The 22,623-nt window shown below is 40.9% G+C and overlaps 1 protein-coding gene across 5 annotated transcripts in view; it reads right to left on the reverse strand.

Annotated features, from left to right (window-relative positions):
• Positions 1 to 1,757: 1,757 nt before the first annotated feature.
• Positions 1,758 to 22,623, reverse strand: part of LOC117744095 (SH3 and PX domain-containing protein 2A-like) — a 48,405-nt gene continuing 27,539 nt past the window's right edge. For 4 of the 5 annotated variants that reach the window (XM_034552207.1, XM_034552209.1, XM_034552210.1 and 1 more), the window contains 8 exons: positions 20,713 to 20,841; positions 11,078 to 11,191; positions 8,314 to 8,397; positions 6,215 to 6,332; positions 5,826 to 6,133; positions 5,631 to 5,680; positions 4,930 to 5,049; positions 1,758 to 4,733 (listed from right to left, as the gene is read on the reverse strand). In XM_034552207.1, the coding sequence (XP_034408098.1) occupies positions 2,808 to 4,733; positions 4,930 to 5,049; positions 5,631 to 5,680; positions 5,826 to 6,133; positions 6,215 to 6,332; positions 8,314 to 8,397; positions 11,078 to 11,191; positions 20,713 to 20,841 (2,849 nt within the window). In that variant the 3' untranslated portion in view covers positions 1,758 to 2,807. The remainder of the gene's footprint in view (positions 4,734 to 4,929; positions 5,050 to 5,630; positions 5,681 to 5,825; positions 6,134 to 6,214; positions 6,333 to 8,313; positions 8,398 to 11,077; positions 11,192 to 20,712; positions 20,842 to 22,623) is intronic. The other variant, XM_034552208.1, reaches the window with a different exon arrangement.

The raw sequence follows: 22,623 nt of genomic DNA on the forward strand, positions 1-22,623 counted from the left end.
AACTTAAACTTTTGCTTTGTCAGTTGATGCTAAGTGACCACAGCATGAAAGCCATCTAACCCAAAGTCACATGTGCAGGTTCTCCTGAAGCAGAAGCTGCAAGAGGAGGGACATCAAAGGGAATTTGCACCACTATGCGGCTCACTGTTACGGGAAAACCATGGAAGGCAAGTCACGCAACCAAGTGTGACCTGATGCATGTGCGTAACAGCATCCATCTTTGTTGCGTATGCCGATACAAGTTTGTTCTAGATATAAACACATTCAATATTCAGATCTTCTCCTTATTAACAATGCAGAACGCTTTTAATGCAACACAACTGAGAAACTTGATTATGGCCTGTGATATGTTTTAATTATATATTATACGCCACATTAACTTGCAATTAATACAGCAGATGATTATTCATATGAACACACAAAACACCACATGTGGGGCAATAAAGTCAAATTAAATAACTTTTATTGATGTGTTGTCTGCTCCAGCATAGGCCTTTAGATTTGCTCTGTAAATCAATTGTCGTGTGTTCTCTGAGAAGAAAATATCAGAAACCAAGAGGTAAACATGTTGGTTTCATGACGGCTATAATAGAGCCACAAACATGGAACAAAAACTATTAGCTTTCCTGATAAAGTCTACTTCTCATATAACAAGCGTGGACAATCATTTTCTTCTGCACAAGCCCCCAAACAACGATTAATCGGGGGAAATGAGCTGATAACGTCAGTTCATGGGCCAATTAGTTAATTAGCTGCAGCACTTTCAACAGTAAACTTACCTCTTAGGTCAGTTGGGTCCGTATGGTTGTATGTTGGATCGGTCCTTTCTCCTCAATATTGTTAACAACACGCTGTCAGCTCCATGACATGTAGGCCTCAGAGCAAGGTTTCGGTGTAACGCCTGCTCACTGACAGCCTGCCGGCTGCTGTCAATCAAACCCTGACGCGGCCCTCCAGAAGACGGCATTTCTGATATTTCCACAAAGACCTTTTTTAAGTTTTAGCAATGCATGTACATGGTACACGCTGACTTTATTTTTAAATACAAAAAAAGGAGAGCTAAATGTGACTTCAATTGGACTGAAAAAGATGATTTAAATACATTGCTGTCGGTTTTTTTTCCCTGAGATGTAATCAGTTTTCTGTTTTTATCAAATAATAATAGAAAATACAGAGATAATATATAACTCAGTACTAACAGGAATATTTCTAAAAAATACTATTTTGGGGATGTTTTTATTTTGATAACAGAAAGTTAAGAGGTGAGAGAAAGTGAGGAAGAATATTCCACCTTGGGTCCCCAGCTCTGACTTAAACTGGGCCATTGTGATTACATAGTCAATTATACCACCGGGAAAGTGAATTGAATTTAGTCAACTGTGTAGATTTATTGTAATGCACAAGGATATGCTTTAATGTGATATATTCACGTAAGGGATAAAATGTCCAGCATTTGCCACTAGTGGTACAAAAGCATCCCTAACATTATTAATTAAACTACTTGAAACAATATCAATGAAATCAACAATGTCCCTTTTTATGAATATTGTAAAATAACATCTGGCTTATGATCCATTAATAGGATCAATTTAGGACTTGAGGGTGGTGTTAACAAAGGGGTACTTGAGTTGATGCGACAGGGCTGTGGGAGTACAAGTCAGAGAAGTTTGGGAAACACTGTAATAGAGGACCAAACCGGATGTGTGGGCACACATTAACTATGATGGATGAATAGTTTAAAAAAAAAAAAGTACTAATGATTGTTCAAAAGTGCATTTATTAAATTCATTCTTTTGGCACTTCAGTTATCATCACTGGTCACACAGTTAACATAAAACAAAAGTGAGCATCTGCTGCAGCTGAAGAGTAATGTCAAATTTACTGCCCAGCAGAAATTCAAACTGTTATCATTATTAATAGAGCAGTTCTTAGAAATGTTTAAGCAGTTGCAAAATGGTATTTATCGGTAAATTCCATACAATAATAATAAAATAAGTAATCTTCTGATTTTTAAGTAATGAATAAATAATTTTTTCACTGAAGTTAAGTTTTAATCTCGGACAATTAGCCCCTGAAATGAAACCCAAAAATATTGTTTAACGGAAGATCATAAGCGATTGTTTTTACATTTAAGTGTAGGAAAAAACTGTGATAATCAGAGATGCTCACACATTGTTTCGTTAGGACAATATTACACAATTAAATGGATAAAATATATCACATAACGGTGACATACAGGATAAAGAGATATTTAAAAAAACATGCAAACAGACAGCACCATGGTGGGACTAACACAAAGCAGCTTTGGCAACAATTGAGATTTTCTTTAAGAAAAGGAGGAGAAAAAGATTTAACTTCAAGAGCTCAAGGCATTGTCGGTATAATGAATCATTTCAAACATGCAGTAAGCTTTAAATGCTTCAAAAGTTTAAAAAAGATTACATTATAAACTTACAGAAAAAGGTTCAAGGACACAAAATTAGATCTTAGTTCAAGTTAAAGGTAACATCTGAAGAATATCATTAAAGCATTCTTCCTCTCTCTGGTGTTCTCCTTGGCTGCGTCACTAAGTCTCAATATATTGCTCCTAATGCGACGTCTCAGGCACTTTTTAATGTTGACTCATTTTACCAGATGTCTCACTTCATTTCAAAGTCACAATTTGATCTGGCTGCTCGCTTTGGCAAAGGTACCGGGTAAGATTTCAATCCTTACTTAATGTCTTTGGGTTAGCCTTTTTCACAAAATAAATCTATGGACGCAGTCTTTACACGCATGTTCAGAGTTCTGCCAGCATCACGTGAGTGCTAGTGCTTTTTCTCAAGGTAATTTGAGGGAACCCATCCTTTCCTTGGTCTGCCACTATCCAGAATCTTGCAGTACCACCATCCATTGGGGTTTCTGTCCAGGACCTCCAGACTCGTCCCCTCAGGAAATCCCATGGTCTCCTCGTCACCATGGTAATCTGCTATGGAGACATACACCTCTCTGAGGTTGTTATGGATGATGTGGGGCTTGGGTTTGACTGTGGATACAGGGAGGGCATTCCTCTGAGAGCTGAGGCCGAGTGATTCCGAGCTACCGGTACCAGATCTGTTCCTGTTAGGCAGTCCTATGTTGTTTGGCGGCAGGCTGCGTGGCACAGTGCCGAAGGAGGCATTGCGGCGCACTGTGGGGCTGGCACGAGGGTGGTCCGTTGAGTTGAGGGACTCGTTTCTCCTTAAAGAGCCAACAGGGCTGGGACCGTCCCCGATCGGGGCTGAGATAAAGACAGACTGAGGTCTCACAACCTGCTGCTGTTTGGTGCCATTTTGTTTTCGTGAACCAAACAAGCCTATTGGCTTGGAGAGGCCGCCTGGAGGCTTGGAGGGGATGGGTGGGGTGACTTTCTTTAGGTTTTGGTTGATGTTGTTCAACGCCTGTACCCTTTGTTCATTCTTCTCCAGGCTGTTGGACTTGCTGAGGCTTCCAGGTTTAGTTGGGGTGCCATCAGATTCAGACCCCATCATGTCATCTTGTTGCCTGACGGGCTCCAGGAAGTAAGTCGGAGCCCAACCCTCTGTGTCTCCCCAGCGGATATACCACCAGCCACTCTCCTGCTTCTCCAGCACTTCCACCTCCACACCAGCGGGGAAGCTGAGCTCAGACTCTTGGACTTTCTCATAGGGATCTGTGGTTCGATACAGGCTGCTGCCTTCCAGGTCAGAGTCTCCCCGGCTGCCTTTAGAATAGATGGAGGAGAGATCCGACGTGCTCTGAGAAGAGAAGGAGTCTTCGGAGGAGATGACTGAAGCCGTCTCAGAGTCCTCACCTTTAGTTTTGGTGCCATTCTTCAGCTGCCCTGTTGGCCGCAGCTGTCTTCTCAAGGTGCTGATGTCCATCTTCTCTGCACTGGATGCCTTGGCTAGTTGTGGTTTAGGTCTCACCACTGGCTTTGGTTTAGTGCAGGATTTGATGGAACAGGACGCCTTGCTTTCCTCTTGGTCTTTCTTACTTCTGGACAAATCTGGAGTGGACTCAGTGGAAGCAGATTTAGGACTGGATGCCTCCTCAGCTTTGGTTGAAAACTGGCTCCCATTCAAGTCCATCTTGAGCTTGTTAGCTGCAGGTCTCCACCCACCTGATGTCGGGTTTGCGGTCTTGCCAGTTTCTGACAAGACACTTGTCTTGGAGTAATTTGAGTCCCTGCTACTCTGGCGCTCTGGCGTCTCCCTGAAGGACCGGAAGCCGTCATTTTCATAGATACACTCTCCCTCTCCCTCCGCCTCTCCTGCCTCGTGGCCATCTTCAAATGACTCACACATCTTGAAGGAGGCACTGTGGAGCGACGAAGCCGGAGAAGGCTTGGAGAACTGGTGGGATCCCTTCTCGGAGGAACTGTCTTCATTTTTAACATCCAGCAAGGAACTTTCTCCCCTCAGAAACTCAAACTCAGACTCCATGTCCAGATCACCAATGGCAGGAACATCATATTCTGGCTCTTCATACACAGGCCTTCCAGGAGACACAGGGGACTCTGGAGCTTCAGACCCGGGGCTGCTGGGAGGTGCAGTCTCCACTGAGTCTTGTTTTTTGACAGGCGGAGCTGGAGGTGGAACCTTTGGGCGGCAAAGAGTGCTGGTTCTACGATTCAGGTTGGGCTTTTTACGTTTGTCAATGTAGGAGCAGGGAGCCCAGCCCTCCTTCTCTCCTATGTGGACGTACCACCAGCCACCAGAGTTCTTTTCAATGACCTAAAATACATTAAAAAAAAATATTTTTGTCTTTGTATGATGGCATTTTTAAGCATTTATATTCAAATTTCTCTTAGAGAAGGCAGAATTGTTATTGAGTGAAGATTAATAAATGTTTTATAGCAAGACATATGGATGGTACCCACATTTAAAATGTTCTTGGTACTGAATTTTACTTTACAAAAAGAGTGCTTACCTCTGCTTTCTGTCCTCCATTAAAAGTGATACCATCAGATATACAGGACTGGAAATCTGCAATGGTATAATATTCGGCTTCCACTGTAGGGGCCTCTGGTGGGGAGGGCAACTGAAATCCCTTAGCACAAAAGAAAGTCCAGTTTTAAGATACTTGTTCTTTAGAGTATTTCCATTTCACGCTCTAAATAACATATTGTATTTTTTTTCTCCACTCCATTCATCATCTATAATTTCAGACTAAGATCAAATTCAGAACGGTCTCTTGACTTGTGGTCCCTTACAAAGAAAAACAAGAGTGTCTGATTGGGGCCCCTTATAATGTTTTAGATGTCTGTAGTTATGAACTGTTAGCCTCTCTCAAAGACAATCTGATCAGATTCATTATTTTTTCAAATAACATATTTCCTCGATGTTTCAACCAAATACATCAGTGAAATCCTTTGTAGACACTGATGAATAGCAATCTAATAATGTCATGACTGAATGTCACAGGAGACAATTTACAGCAAAACTACTTCTTTTATCTTTTGCCAACACACTTCTGATTAAGTAGGATTCTGAATGTTGAATATTTTCCCACTAATGTATTGGTAAAGAATATGGATACTTCTTCTACCACTGTGTATTGCTTGGTCTTCATAGAAAGGAAAAGACACAAAGTATATCAGAATCATTATTCGGCGAATAGATAGATCTTACCAGGGTTGCATCTCTTCGAGGAGGAGGTTTTTGCCTGAGAACCGGGGAACCTGTGAAACAATCACATAGAGAGAAAAAAAAACATGATTGTTTGGTTGCGTTTGAGAATAGATATTGAAAAAGAATGACGTAAAAAAAAACTTAAACGTAACGTAATGTTACAGACTTTCAAACATTCACAGTGACATGACTAACCAATTTCCACCCGATGAGGAGCGATGCGGGCTACTGCCGGTGAGGAAGGCTCCGTACTATTAACAGGGCTGGAATCCGCACACGGGATTGGCAGGCTGATCTCCTTCTTGGCCACTTGGGGGCTCTCTGGGACTCCTTCAATCTGTACATCTTTCTCGCTCAAAGCTTTCTTGTTCAGCAGGTTACTGATCTCCATGATGTTTCCGATGATCTCCACAGGTCCCGTCACCGTCTTCTTGCGTGGAGAGAGATCATCCTTCATCTTCTTCAGGTAAGAGGCTGGAGCCCAGCCCTCTTTATCTTGGTACCTGTAAAGTAATTTAGAAGAGAAAATTATCTTATTTTCAAATCATAGACACCATGTCTGAAGCAAGTGAGCAGAGGCTTACCTAATAAACCACCAGCCTTCCAAGTTCTTCTGAAGCACCTCCACAGTTACTCCTTTCTCAAACGCTATTTCATCCTTGCCCTCACTGGCGTAGGGCTGCACTGTTACGTACTTCTCTTCTGCCAAAGCAAGAGCGGAACATTACAACTAAGAGAGCTAAGACAACAAAAATAATCCTTAGAATATAAAAGTGTATATTATATAAATCCTTTCTATATACTTATTAATATGATCAAATATAAGGATTAACAAATATAAGCTAGACTATCTTGTGATTCATTGGCGCCAACTTTGCAATGTTATACTGAAAGAGGGGTGTATCTTTTTCTATATTACAGACTGGAACTTTTCTGCTTTCTGGCAGTGGGTTCAGGTGCCAGATGTGCGAGTACATGTGCTGTGTGTTTAAATGTTCTTTGGCACACGAGATTGGTCTAGGATTGTTTTTATAATGCATCGAATAACTACATAACTTAAATGATTCTTGAATTTAGAAAACATATTTCCCATCGTCGCAGTATGTATTTCTCTGAAGATTGTTTGGTTATACGTATGTTGCATAGCAAAGAAAATCAACTGAGGTCAAATCAGTCGTAACACCTAAACGATATGCGTCCACCTTATCTCCCCCTCGTTTCCTAAAAAGTATCTACCATCACTAGGGACTAGGGTTCATGGGGCCAGCTAGCGTCCTAACTGTGTCCTTGGCCTTGTGACGGCAAGCGTCTCGAAACTCAGCACATAATAGAGAGCAGAGGCTTCAATGCTGATTTAGGCATTCCCATGAGGCCAAGGGGCAAAGCAAAGACATCATTTCCTGTCATTATAGCAATTCCTTTGTAAATACAGACAGCACTGGGAGAAGAGGTGACTTCAAAAAGGAGAAGGGCACAGAAAAAAGCACTCTATATGCTGTCCTCCCAGTTGGTAAACAGGAAGCAACCTTCTGGTGGACAAATTATTCCATTTTCCTTTTTCTCCACCCATTTCCTAAGTCGTGTAAGAGTTAAATGGGTGTGGGATTGTATATCCCTGTACTTGCAAAAACTAGAGTAGGCACCACGGGTAAAGATATTTCTGTACGCTTTATTTTCCTTTTGCCTGGTTCTTCCGGCCTCTTTGTGTCGGGCTGAACCATTTTCCTCTGACCAACCTCCTTCAAACTACATCCAGCAGAGCAACGAAGGGAAACTCTGAATCAGATGTGATGTTAACCACAACATGCATCGCCTGCATCAGTGTTATAAAGTATTCTTGTGGAGTCAGCAAAATATCTCTTTAAAAAAACTAAAGCAAAAAAAAAACAAAGAAGGATTTCAGTCGTAGGGTGGAAACAACTCTCTCTCCACTCCAGAGAGCGGCGTCCACTGCCAAGAGTTACGTTTGGGCTGAACTCAATAGCTTATCCTCACTCCACTGTCAGCAATCCAAATGTATCTCCAGTGAGGGAAAAAAGCACCTTGACCATGATAAGAAGAACATGTGCAAGTTTGTGATTGACAATGTCTTGCTAAAAAAGTGAGAGATTACCAAGGGTCTTCATTTATCTGTCAATTGTGGTTACTATCTGCACTGTAGCACAATAAATATGTTACTACACTTTTTTAGAACATGCATTCATTAAAATAACAAAACTATTCGCTCACTTCATTTGCTTATAAAAAAGCAAAATATGGCTCGAAAATGCAGCATAAGGCATTCCAAAGTCTATTACGCAACTACTTTCAGACGAGTGGGTAGATTTTTTTTCTGTGATTCTGGGAAGATTGGTTTTGGCACTCAGTGTTTAATTATAACAGAAATGCCTACATGGAGTAATTTTGTAACAAAATGTGAGCTTAGCCTCAATAATTGGTGTACATAAAGTTGATGATTTCACCTCTGCTTTCGAAGCTCATTTCATGTTAGCGTCAGTTAGTGGTTAGTTAGTGGTGGATTGAGGCTCATGATAAATGCTTTGGAATTTAGACAACACAAAGTGAAAGACTGAACCTTTACGTGCATGAGGAGAGGGAGGAGATGGCCCGTGGGATAAGAGACAATAAGTAAGACAATAACAAAGGAAGAGAGGGAGGTGATGCAGCATCTGCGTCAAATCACCTCGGCTTTGCTGCCGGCTGATGACACCCCCCAACGTCCATCTCCGGTCCAGCCTCTTCAGATGAGCTTTATGCCGCTTAGTAACTGACAGACACACATGGTGACCAGACGACAACAAACAAACACGGAAAACATGAAGAGCAAGCACAAATGTTACACAAACAAATGACATGGATTGCACAAGAAGATACCAATTATTAGCAACATGGAGGACATAAAAACAATGCCACACAGCAAAACATGGTGGATGGATGGAGGTTACAGAGGAAGTGTTAAACCCAAGACATCTTCTCTGTGGATTGTAATTAGGATGTTGTTAGAATGGTTCTCCTGTCCTGTTGTGTGTTAGAACATCTGGGACACACATTGCGGCTGCAAGAATGTCAACCAATTAATATAGCAGCTGCTTGGAGCCGTGTGCCTCAGAAGGTTTAAATTTCCCTACACAGTGACAATGGGAATGATTTCTGCCAACTGCAAGATCTTGTGTCCTATGACAAAATGATAGATGATGCAACTTAAATAAATTATCTTATAGGGAATTGAAAATACTTTGCATCACTTAAAAGGGTTAAATTTAAAATTAAGAGCATTATTGTAGCAGCTAACAACTATATAGTAGAGAATGACGTCACGCTCCCTCTGTGTGTTGTAATCACAGCTTCTCTGTACTTTGTTTATTGGAGCCCGGTCCATGCATGCATGTTAGTGTTCTAAATTTGCAATTTAGCATCTTTAAATTATTTTAATGATAACACATCAGACAGAATCACAGAATAATTTAAATTCTATAATTCGAGGCAGCTGTTAACTTGATTATGACAAATAAACACCTCAAAGGTTTTTGGGAAATATTCACTTTCTGACCACAACTTTCACAAATAAATAAGTTATATTTCACTTGTTTAATTCAAATAAAAGAAGGCCTTTAAAAATGACAAGTTAACATTTTATGGGGGATATGTACCAGAGCATATATTGCCTCTGAGCACTTACCAGGCAACCAGCAGAGACGCCAGGAAGTCAATAGTCCCAGTCAAACTATTTATATATAACATGTTAGGCTGTGAGCTTTAAAGGTTGGTGGATTGTATGACTCTTGGACAGAGCTACAGTAAGCGCGCTGCTTTCCTCCCATTCATTATTTATGCTAGGCTAAGCTATCCGACTCCTTGCATTAGTTCCATATTTACCACACAGACCGAGTGGTACCAATCTGCTCATTTAACTCTCTGCCAGGAAGCAAAACAATCTTGTTTGGCTGTGTTTGTTTTAGGCAATACACGTATTTTTGTGTAAGATTTGACCAAAACAAGGAGGATGTGCATTCACTTCCATTGGTGCATAAACTCTCATCTCCTGCTGTCTGAGCTTTCAACATGTCTATTTTGTTAGCTTTGCAAAAGACCCATCATGAATTCCAATAGCAGTTTTATGGCTTTTAAAAGCTTTTTTTCTGTGACACCGCGGTGGCACAGACTGCTGAAAACCACAGGAGTGACAAAAAGATGCTTTATGAGTTTCATGCCATTCCAATGACTGACTAGACACATAAACACTAATTACACTGACAGATTGTCCTTCCCGAAACCCCTGGCAGCAAACTCCAGCTATCTCTGACCACCAGATAGGAGTGTTGGGTGTCGACGTTTGCATTGCATGTGTGTGTGTGTGTGTGTGTGTGTGTGTGTGTGTGACACAGACACAAGTGAAAAAGACATTTAAAAGTATTGCGAAACAACAGTTGGACCTCATGTATTCTCCATCTCCCTCCATCCTTGAGTCATAATATATACAACACCAAGGGGACCCTGGCTCCCATTGTTCCAGAGTGCAGCAATTGTACAGCAAAAGATCTTTTGGCCAGAGTGCTGGAAAATCTTGATGTTTGTTTGGAAGTGTAATTTGCAACTTAATTATTTCCGTGCCTCCAGTTTGTTGGGTTCTCTCTAACATGAGGCTGCATAAGTCTTTACAAACAAGCTGCAGTTGCTGCACTACCTGTCAGAACCATCAACGTCTGAGTCTGTGACATTTATTGAGCTCTATTGATTCAAATGTTCTCTCTACTAATATTGAAAAGGCTTGATGTCCATATCTGACAGGGCCATCTAGATGATTAATTGGACGTTCATTCTAGCAAACCAAACTCTACATAGGTTGTGTTTCTCGTCAGGGTTTTAGATCCCGCTCTCGTTCCAGTAACGAAACGTAACATCAACACTTGTCTACTGTACTGTAACTTATCTGCAATCCACAAGGATATGCAGACACAGCGTGAAATAGCATAACTCATCTTTGAGCTTGTTTTAAATTACAATAACTATGATTAAAAAAACACGAGCTGTGAAAAAAGGTTTTTTTTCCCACTTCTTGCTGATAGAAACACACGCTTCTTTCATGAGCTCACTCCACGGAGGTCATATCGCTTAATATTGCACTGAATCCATTCTGTACAGTGCATCACTTCAGTGGTTGCGGGTCCAGTCTCTCCTGGAACTCCTCCTCGCTATTTACCAAGTCCTGAATCTACACTCTGTTCAAGCGTGCTTATGATGGCAGGCCGACAGAGAGAGGTGTTCCCACCAGTCCTGCGTCAGCCGTTAGCGTAGGCCGGCTGTGGTGAAGTCAGGGGCGAATTTGCTCCATTTTGTCACAGTTGAAAGGAGGATTGAGAGCAGAGGTGGTGTGTGTGTGTGTGGGGGGGGGTGTGTGTGTTTGTATGTGTGGTCGGGGAGTGGCAGGAGACCTTGCAGTGACTTACCTTCCCCAGCTTTCGAGGCGCCCAGCTCCAAGTCATCCCGTGTGCCACTGTGGGAGTTGAGATAGGTAGCAGGGACCCAACCCTGCTCCTCTGCAGTGCTGACAAACCACCAACCTGTGGAAACAGACACAGGCTGAAAACCAGCAGGACCATGCAGAGCATACCAATGTAAAGTCGGTCCTACAATCCACTGTACGTCATAAAATCCACAACATAGCACGATAAGATTTGTTGACATTTTTTTACAGATGAATCTGGACCTGTGATAGCCCCCCCCCCCCCCCCCCAAAAAAAAAGAAAAGTAAAATAGAAATTTTCCACAAAGACGAATGAAAATGAACACAGATGACACACTGGCTTATATCATGTCAAAATCACTTGCATCTTTGTTAAGTTATTGAGCCCTGATTTGACAGAATCTATAATTATGATAAATGCCAAGAACATCAGAGGGAGCACCACCTGGCTACAGCTCGACTTGTGACGAGGCCTTGGTCAACTTGGGTTTCATCAGGATCAGTCATGGTTTCAGTGGGCAGGTCATTGCTGAAGTGCTGTTTCTAGCCAACAAATACATTTGCAATGTCACAGCTAATTTGACTTGGTTCCTCTGAGTATGACGGCATTGCTCTGACAACTTTTCTTTCGACAAATGCCAAAACTAGAAATATGTACATACATAGTACACTTCAATAATCTGATCCAAATAAAGTGAGTGGGGTAAAGCAACCCATTGTGTTTCGATAAGGTGTGCTTTATAGGACCTTGTGGTAAATGTAAAGCACATATGTACACTAACCAGAACGTTTTAACTTGTGCTAAATCACTTCCACAAAAAGTCACCCCACATATGTGGTTGACAAAGCTGGCACAAAAACTGTCCTGTGGGGTATGCCGCACATATGCTATTGTTGTGGTAAAGGAAATACAATATGGCTGACAGCTGTCTGGATAGGCCATAAAGAGGATAGGGTTGTTCCATCACACTTTCACAGCTGGTCCAAACATCCATTTTTTTTCCTACAGAAATGGTGAGTAATGAGGTAATTTAGTTACCACACAAAAATAAGCAGAATGTAGTATGACACACTGGAACAGAAAGAAGACGTATTACTTAGTTAATGATATGGCAAAGGATGAGATAATAATAATAATAATAATAATAATAATAATTGTAATAATAATAAGAAAAAACAGCAACAAGAGTGTCAACTCCTATATTAGATTATAATAATTCATCTGAATTCAGTGAAATATGTTGTAATTATGTCATTCATTTTGCAGTCATGCATCACAATTAGATCAGTTGCAATTAAAGGCTGCTATGATTTGATTAGAAGAGGTTATTTCTGGTGTTTGAGGTAGACAGCAAAGTACACAGTGTTTCATTCCTTTATGTCGGATTTCTTTCATGTGGAGAAATGATTTTGTTAAGTCAGAGAGAGAAAAAAATGACAATTAAAAAAAGTTACATTTCATTCACACCTGCTGTGTCATGGCATCTTATCTCTCAGCAAAAACAAAAGCATTGTGGAGATGAAAACGTTTTCTAACACTGAACAATTCCTCAGCCTGCTGTTATATTTAAAAGACATTGAGGCTTTCACTACAATTGATTGATTTATGCAAAAATTCCCTTAGGATTTGGTATCAGGCTCCTTTATCATGCAGCTTTAGACTGTGTGGTTAAATGTTGGCAATCTTAAAATTCTGATGACTAACATTACTGAATTAATTCACCAAATGTGTGGGAACTAGAATCATTGGAGATGGAGATCCTGCTGAGAGATCCAATGACGTTCTCAGTGGAGGAAATAATAAATAAAATCATTCCAGGCCTTTTTGTAACTACACATGCAATCTCTATGATTTATATGACAAATGATTTATTTATTTGATGAACTTGATCAGCTAAACAACAGTGATGCATAGGGTGAGGGTGGGTTCACAGAGGAGGATGCTGTTAGTGCCTGGCTCTGAGCAACATGCTGGCTACGGCTCAGGTGCGTAACAAGCCATGTAATGTGCTCAGGCTTTGCACTAAAGCTGGGGCTTGAACAAAACCTCATGCCAATAAATCAGACAAAAACAAAATGGTGTCTACAATATTCAGGACTTTTTTCCCCCCACAGTGGAGCTGAAAAAAAGTTTGTTAAGCATTAATTACACTGATAAATGAGTTAATTATACCAACATTCTACTGATTGTATATCTCGTTGAGTCACTGAAAACTTCTAAATAAATCGTCTGAGTCGTGTTTTAATGACCAGCAAAGGGCAACATCAACTACATTAATGGCACATTAAATTAAACTGTCCATTATAAATAAAGGTCAGCTTGGCAGGAGTAGAAAGACCTGCGTCAGCTCAATAAAGAAAGAACCCTAGAGTTGCAATTTGCCATTTTCACACTGACACGCCTGCTCGGAAGAAAATGTCATTCTCACCTCAGCATACCGACACTTGTAAAAAATTAAGCAAATATAATAATAAGTTGTAGGAATGTACTTTAATTGAGAGCACTTGGCTGTAAGTCTGAAAATGTGTGCGCAGCAAAAGCACACTGCCACTTAAAATGGCCTAAGTAAATATATGCTGTTATTGATGGCTATAGCTGCTTTGCCTGTATTCCTCAGCCATCCTCTCATATGGCAGGTGCTTAGGCTGAGTTCACTGAACCTCAATAAAAGTAAATTAAAAACACTCACAAACATTACGCAAGTGACGATTTCCTGGCCATTGCAGGTTTATATCAGGCAGGTTGCAATTATATGAAATAAAGAAATAAAACACTTCTAAAAGAGAAACCTGCTTCATGTCTTTCATCACATGCATTCATTCATTCACAGAGTGACTACAACTGAATCCTGCACAGAACCAACTCCATAAATGTATGTATACTGGCAACGTAAAATGTCAACTTTGAAACCATGACATCAATCAATCTATAGAGTATGTTAAGTGCATCAGATTTCAAATTAATCCCATCTATATTTGACATAGTAATCATTTGCACATTCTTTATGATGACACAAAACTAAAACAACAACAAAAACAGCTGTTTTCTGGGTTTCTTATTGCAAAAACAGTAATTTTTTCGGATAGTTCAAAAGTTAAACTTGAAAATACTGTGAGGTCAATGAATGAAGTTGTGGATTTGGCTGCTGAAAGGCGAAGTGGTAGAGAATGGAAATAAGATTAAGAGAAGAACGTGTTTTCACTTCCTTGTTTTCAGATGGCAGGGATTATCTGTAAAGATGTGGGAGGGGGGGAAAAGTTGAAGGAAGAATACCTTACATCTGAAAATATGTGTGTGGGTGTTTGTTTGGACGAGTACAAAGAGAGAGAGAGCACGCCTACATTACAAAGCTACACCTGTATCTTCATCTGTGATTTGTTTTTGGTATCATCTCTTGCTGTTTTTTGATTATGTCACAACCTGCTTTTCTCCATGTCTGCCTACTTCGCTATCCACATTAGGGAAAGTCTTGGAATGCTGCTGCAGTTTAACCACAAAGGAAAAAAGAACACAGCCAAGTACTGACTGGCGATACACTTTGCTAAACATTATTCACTATTAAGATTATAGCTACTTAGTCAACATCATAAGTACCGGTAAATCAAAAAGCTTTTTCTAAAACGTTTGAGCAAAGTTTAGTTTTGTAAATCCCACGTTTCTGGTGTCAGACAATAGCTTAATACACAACCCTCTGTTGGAGATGTCATATAAAAGCATTACACTGTAGGATCACGACCACAGACATCAAACTTAAATGTCACAGCCTCCGAAAGGAAGAAATCCAAACGGGTTGTCTTGAAAACACTGTTGAATTATGACATCATGAAAAATGGAGGCAGTAAACAGAGCTGAAGGCAAGATAACTAAATATATGCCTCCGCAGCCTGATGTGAGCTGAACAACTCTGGTTGTATAAAGTTAAGTCTCATCTGACGCTGCACCAGAAAGTGAATAGGGAAATTTACAAAAATGTCATACTTTAGAATAGAATATAGAATACTGAGGGATATTTCTGCGGAAAGAAAGTAAGACTTTTATGGAGTTGTCCTCATAGTTTAACTTAACTTTAACTTATATTCTACCCCTGCGAGTGCAGATACAGTGGACAGACATATAATGAGAGTGAGCAGCATTTCTGAGCATTAAGTGCCTCTCATACATTATCAGCCATCTGCAAACTCTATCAGCTTTAGGACCCGGGCTTCATTTTTACTGCAATCAACAACAGACTCTCAGTTGCAACACAACACTAGATTTATGACATTTGGGTTTTTTCAAAAGGTGAATGGATGATCTATGAAACAAAACCGCAATCTACGTATACAATAAATCACCTAAGTAATGGAATACATAACACAGTGTGACATTGCAATGCTCCTTAATGTCTTACTCATACCGACAAATAAATCATTGAGACAAATACACTTCAATAGAACTGTGCTGAGATGTTTTGGGGAGAAACTCTGTTACTCTATAATATTCAACAAGGATATCCACACATCTAGCATGAATATGAGAAACCAAAGATTCAGCAGCACAAGAAGGCTTTTTTTTCTTTTTTTTCCACGACCTGAAACGATGAGGAATGCAGCAGCTCAGCAGTCCTGCAGATATCTGACACCACTGTTGAGTAGAGCAGGAGAAACCCCATTCATTTCCAGCTTCTGTGTTCATTAACAGTGGATTCAGTATCAAAGCACAAGGGGAAGGTATCCAGCCCAATATACAAACATTTCCAGTTTTCATAAAACACTGGGTTTCAATTGCCTGGGTGGCTGTGGTATGAGGTGGGGGAGCCACAAATGGCACAACACAACTTTCAAGAGCTGATGTTGACCTAAGGAACAACCTTCTCTCCCTCCCAGCCTCTGAAAGGATCCCCTCATGGTCTGAACTAAGCTATAGCCTTCAGCTTGTGTGCTCTCCAGGCTCCACTGATTCGGAGACACAACCGTCCTTGAGTGTCGGACAGACCACCCCTTAAAATACTGGTAGAACTTAATGGTCAATTTCTGAGTGAGAGACAGAGGCACCCTTTTGGCACCACAGACCAATGTATGTACACGATTATTGTGCTCTTAAATGCTGTTATTGCTCCTGTTCTTCATCCTCTCTGCCTGTATTACTCTTTGACAAGATGCACGAAAAAATTAAAGTAGCAGAAGCTATGTTCAAAATACAGTTACAAACGTCCCATTTGAGTTTCCATATCTAAAAATACAGGATAAGGTTGATTTCTTGAGACGGTCATTAGTGCTTCCTATGGTAAGCTGAAAGAATGTGGTAGATGGGGATTACTATAAGTGGATAATGTGTATTCCATCTGCTGCTGCAAATTCTGCTTAAAAAAGAAATTTTACACTTGGCAAAGTTGTCTGTATCATGTCTTTGGTGGTTCGCTGACAAGAATTTTAGGGTTTTTCCTCTTTTATACAAGGAAACATGTTCTTGCTTAAACTGCACATACCAAACTGGGAAACTGAGGGGTTGAGCACAAGCAGCGCTAGAATCCCAACCCTGACTTCTCCTTTAATCCTCCTGCGTATCAGAGACAGAAAATGTGGAACCACCAGTATACATGCAATTTAGTTCAATTTAAAACATGCAGCTGTCATTGATACATGCAGCTGTCACACTTGCAGGAACCATTAGTGCTAAAATGTCATTAAAATCTCATTAACTACCTGAATAATATGGCAACACACCTTTTGGTGGCGCTATTATCGAGGTACAGGAGAAAGTCAGCTGGTCATTCTAGTACATTTTAATATGTGCAGCTGAATATGAGAGCGAGGAGCATATCCCAGATGAAACTATGAATACTGCAGACTGAAGACTTTAAGGATATACCCAGTTCATTACCTTTACCAAGTTCATGTCTTCCTTGTTTGTTAATGTCTGTAGCTCAAAAAACACTGAGACACAGTAGTACTTTCAGCTAGCTGCTATCATTGCTAAAAACAATAAAAAAAGAACTAAAACAATCTGATTAATAACCTCGTAGTTATCTGTACCTGTGTTGTTGTTTTTTGCATTGACACACACAATACCTTGCATAATTGTAGACATCACTTTATATTTTACAGGAATAATCCTTTAAAAAAGTAACAGCAATTCTTTGCTCTTGAAGTAAACTCAAAAAGAAGCTGCCTCTCTGAACACGGAGCTCCCGCTGAGCTGTGCTCTGAGATCATTTTGCTTTTAGCCTGAAGACGGAGAGCTGAGACATTTATTGTACCGTTTTTTTTTTTTTTCCATGTAAAGGCAGAAAAGACATCCTGCACATCCATCATGCCACGTTGAGGGCCTGACCTGCTTAATCTGCCAGGATTTGACTCCAGCAGTGTCTTTGGGCGTTCAGCCAGGAAGTCAATCATCACCTGCAGGATGCTGCAGGATGCCTTCCAGCTACTCTATGACTCACATTTGTCCAACTTAAAAACATTGGTGTTTGTGAAGACAAAAAGGGCAATTGTATACAGATAAGATTACTGTGACCATTCAGGCTCATCGTGAAATGTCCCTCACTCCACCCTCCTGAGTGGAGCAGTAGAGATATAATACATACTGTACTGGAGGAGCCTGAAGCACTAACGGATGTGAGACAGGTATTCCTGAAGTTTATTTGGCAGAATGTAATTCCTCGAGGCTGATGTAGACTTGGAATGGCAACAAGTTTAAACCCTGACTGGGCCACAGAGAGAGATTTTCTAAACACTGGGCACAACATGCCTAACGCTGCCCTTGATGTATAGGTAAACAAGCTGCAAATAATTTTTCCTTTCCTACATACTACTCCATGAGGGGGCAAAGTTTAAACCACTGAATACAGAGCACTTGAACTGATCAACAAGGCTGCTAGCTTAGCTTTGGTTAACATCTCTCCAATATAGTGTAAACTGAGGAGGCATCCTGGAGGATCCATTAAGCCATTATAATGAACCAACTTCTCTGAACCACTAACTTTGGCAGGAAATGGCTTTTTCCATTTTCTCCCAGAGTTTCTCATTGCACTACTCTGTCCGGCAGAGCCAGCATCTCCCCCTGGCAAACTCTCATAAAATAGACAAATAAAATTGCTGCAGAGGCACTGAGGACAGAATTTAAAAACATTTGTTTTAGTTTTTTGACAATATCCGAGTATTCTTCTTGAAAAACGTAATGCTACAACAGAACATCAAGCAAACATTGGTCTGCCCGGTTGATCATCCCACACTGCACCGAGTTAAAACACAACAGAAAACAATAGAAAGTACTGTATCAACTGAGACAAAGGCCAAGACACAAACTGTATCTTCAAGGCCCTGCACTGCCTTGGCTCTGACCAGCAGGCTGGAAAAGTGGAGAAAGCTGAGCTTTCTTATAGGTCTGACCTAGATTCACTGCCCTGTCAAAAGCATATATTATCTAATCCAAAGTAAGGAAAAGTCGATAACTGCACTGGGCAGCAGTCATAGCCAAAGTCTATGGTACAGTAGCTTTAACAGTAGGACTTCTGTAGAAGGACTGGGGTGAATGACTAAAATAATACAGAGCTGTAGTTTTCCATTTGTAAAGTAGACCTGTCCCTGTTCTCTCATACTATCACACCTTTGTGTAAAAAAACCTCATCCAAAACCAGCCAGACACACAATGCTGATACAAAAGTATTTGGCAATATGACAGCGTACAGATTTGTTCTACTCACCAGATACAAAGAGTCTGCAGGGGGAACACAAGCCAGTTTAAATATGATTTGCTTTAAAGGAAAACATGTAACTACAGCTGAAGTCTAAATAAAAATCCATACAAAATCATTACATGTGTAACGGACACCTTTTAGTGCACCATATGTACTGCTTAGCTCTGTAATACACAAATAGCTGTCAGAAACTATTACAGGGTTTTGTATTTATCCTGAAAGGAAATGGATGCTAAATCAAATGAGCTCTGAAATCTTCTTAGGACACACCTGGTCTTATTAGTGTTGGCAAAGGGATATGGAGTGATGTCACCCAGCCAAATGGAGCAGATTTAGCCAACTTCCATTGCAGGAGGTGTTGATATTTCAGTTGCTAGCTGTGCTGCTGGAAACAGTCTCCATAGCGAGTTGTAGGAATTGGGGCTCTATTTACTTCAGATCTCTGTGAAAGTGTCCGTTTGTGTATAATAAAACTGTCAAGTAGCCTTAGGATGTGTTTTAAGGAGCCTGGAGTCTACTGGTTTGTGTTTTAGAAACCTGTGAACAATCCAACCCAACCAGAGATGAATGAATGAGCTTAAGTGCGAGTGCCAACATAATATAGTCTCGGCATCAGACAAGAGGAGGAAACAAAGCAATAATAACATGGAAAATAAGCTACGGTAATAACACGGAAGCCTGGAAATCATAACCATTGAAGTGCATAAGTTTCAAATTCTGCATGGACCATCAACACATACATCAACCACTGTTACTTTGCACAGTGGTCAGCTGAAATACAAAAGTGCAGGGGCCTCTACTTAAAAGCACAGGACTATGGAGTTCAACTTCATGGAGGAACGGTCTCATATAAGGCCCCCTGATAAAAGGACTTCAAGGTGTTGGAATATCCGCCTCACTGTGGCTCCCCATTGGGTTGAAATCCTACTGGAGCAGGGAGTTAAAATAAATACATGAACCCGAAGGCAGAACACGTGACACTTCAAAGCAATCTTACTCTACAGACCCTCTTCCTTAAGGCCAGAGTGGCATGGTGTTTCACTCACACCCATCATGAAACCCAAGTCCAATCTTCCTGGTCACCGTTTCCTCCATCCCCATCCACCCACTGAAGAACACATGAGTCCCATTACTGTTTTACTGTCTCAGCACACTGATTTACTGAAGATTAAAGCTGAACGTCAGACCATGTTACTGGTCCTGTACTTCTCTGGTCACTCTTGTGCTTCATATGGCCAATATCCCTTTAAAATAAAAGTTATTAAATGTGCTTAACCCTGGGTGTTATTGATAGTTGCCAGTGTTAGTATATTTATCCAAGACATATGATTTCATACTAAAAATAACAGCACATAACATGCAACATTTGCTGGAAAAATAATTACAGAGTTTTTGTGTCTGTTTCCACCCAAAATCAATGCAAGTCCCGGGAGGCATTACAGCATGAAGTTGTGCTTCACTCATGCTACTAACTGATTAAATATGAAATATTGTCAAACTGAGTGACATATCCTATAACATGATCTTTGTCCTGTTTGCAAGCTCTTTGCAGAGGTTAAACAGCTGACTAAGGACTCTCTGCATTTGAAAATCCGGCATATCTTGCTGGCTTTTCATTTAAGTGAGGTGCAATAATTAATATGAGTGTGGAAGACATTCCTCTTGCTAGAGGCAACATTCTGGCCCCAGGCCTAAACCAACAGTGGGAAAAACAGGGCTGACTGGAGGCCAAAGTGAGCCTCCAGATGGGGCTAAGTAACAGCTAGCTGTGGACAAAGGAGGTGAGAGGGTAGGGTTAGGGAAAGGGGAAGCATGTTTGAGGAACTATGGACTCAATGGTGAAATTGTTTGTTTGTTTCTGAAATGCACACAACATGCATGCTGCCTTTTCCTGCTCAACATATCTTTGTTTTCAGCTTTTGTTGTGATTACTCACCACTCTCGCTCTTTTCAATGACGTCGACCACCTCGCCCGCTTGAAGGCTGATTTCCGCAGGCTCTTGTTTCTCGTAACTGGCCACCACCACATACTGATCCAGAAGCATGGGATCCGAAGCATCCAGACCTGGGGTTGATGGGAAAAAACATGCTGTCAGCCAGCTGCCAGCCATAGGTCCACGAGAACGACTGCTGGGCACTTGTTGTGCCATAGGCCACTTTGTCTGTAGAGCTCAGCCAATCACAATATTCACAGGGCTCAGTGCATCTTCCTGAGAGTCTAGCCATAGAGCTGCATCCCCCTCCAGCCCAACAACAAGGGCAATGGAGATGCTGAAAGTCAAGGAAAGGTATCTCCCTCCAAAAAGTTAAGGATCAAGCAGTCAAGCGCAGAAAATCCATTCTGTGTTACTGAAGGGGCCTCATCCTGATAGTCCGACACAGCTCGTCAGCGTCAGTAGATGCCGGTAGGCACATTAACACAGTGGAAAGAGCAGCAGCAGTGAGAAAGCAGAAGTAGCTGTAGAAGTGATAGAAACGTGAGCTAAAGCCAGCTGAGGACAGGACAGTAGAGTGGGAGAAAGAAATGTTTCCCCTGGAAAATAAACCATCTGCTTAAAAGCCTCCTTCTCCTCAGTTGGGGCTGGAGCTGAAGGAAGAGTAGGGGGTTGTGAACGCCAATCATAAGAGTCGGCACTAGAGGCCTTAAATAGAACCAGATGAAGGGGCTGGAGCTGTGCTCCGTGGGATGGCCCTCTGACTCAATGAAACACTAGAGCTCTCACTACAGTGTGCAACCCAGCCAATGGAAATCTTCCTTTCTGTACTTCACCGAGTTAACCATATAAACACCAGCAGGGAATTTGTTTCTTCACAGTTTGTGCCTGCATGCTTTCATAATTTGGTCTTGTCCACTACATAACCAGAGTTTGGTCACTCTAACTAACTCCAGGAATGCCTAGACAGAAACATGTGATTGTATTTATTAACACATATAAAAAGGTTCGCTAAACATTACAAACATCTACAACATTTTTTGTCCCACATCAGCCTGGCTGAAGCCTTAATCATGAAGAATCCTTAAAACAAGCATAACTGAATGACTTAAAGCAGATCTAACAGGAGTCAGCTGGAATCCAGACACAACCACAGCTGACGTTCAGTTCACACATTAGCAAGAGCTTCGGCTGACCGCTGAGTTCAAAGCTCCAGACAGAGAGGGAGCTACTGTCTGCACACTTTAGATTATATCTGTTTACACTAATAACGCTGCTAGATACACAATTTACTTTTATGGTGCGTTTGGATAACAGTAAAGGATCTACAACCACAGAGAGCGCAATTTCCATTTACGGTCACATGCTGCATTTACTAATCTCAATACCGAGCAATATGAGGGCTCTTGACTCACAAAATCTACACATATTTAAAAAAAAACGGGAAACAAAAACTATTGTTTAGTCCTGAGAATGGAAAATGAAAATAGTTCAGTGCAATAGATGGAAATTTTGAGGCTTAGATAAGGAATTATTGAGGCAACTTGGATTAAGCTGTCATTTCTAAAAGAGCTGACCTGGCGACAATCCTTCAGACTGAAGATTCTCTCTCTGGATAATATTTTGCAGTCAAGTTGGGATGTGAATGTCAAGGAGCTCATAACTTATGAAGATAAACGCAGCACCCTTAACATCTCAAATGCTGAAACTGAGAAAAAAAGAGTTTGACACTGGATTACTGTGGTTTATGCTTCTTCGTGTTATTTGTGCCAGATGTTTTGTCAAACCACAAAGTTGGGTGCAGAAACACTGGAAAGAACATATTATTCAAATAAGGGGTATTACCTTCTTGTTCTTTAAAGTGTGATATGACGGCAATTACTTTAGTTACAGCAAATATTTGTTTTGACACT

The sequence above is a fragment of the Cyclopterus lumpus genome, chromosome 15 (genome assembly GCF_009769545.1).
Source record: "Cyclopterus lumpus isolate fCycLum1 chromosome 15, fCycLum1.pri, whole genome shotgun sequence".
Lineage (NCBI taxonomy): Eukaryota > Metazoa > Chordata > Actinopteri > Perciformes > Cyclopteridae > Cyclopterus > Cyclopterus lumpus.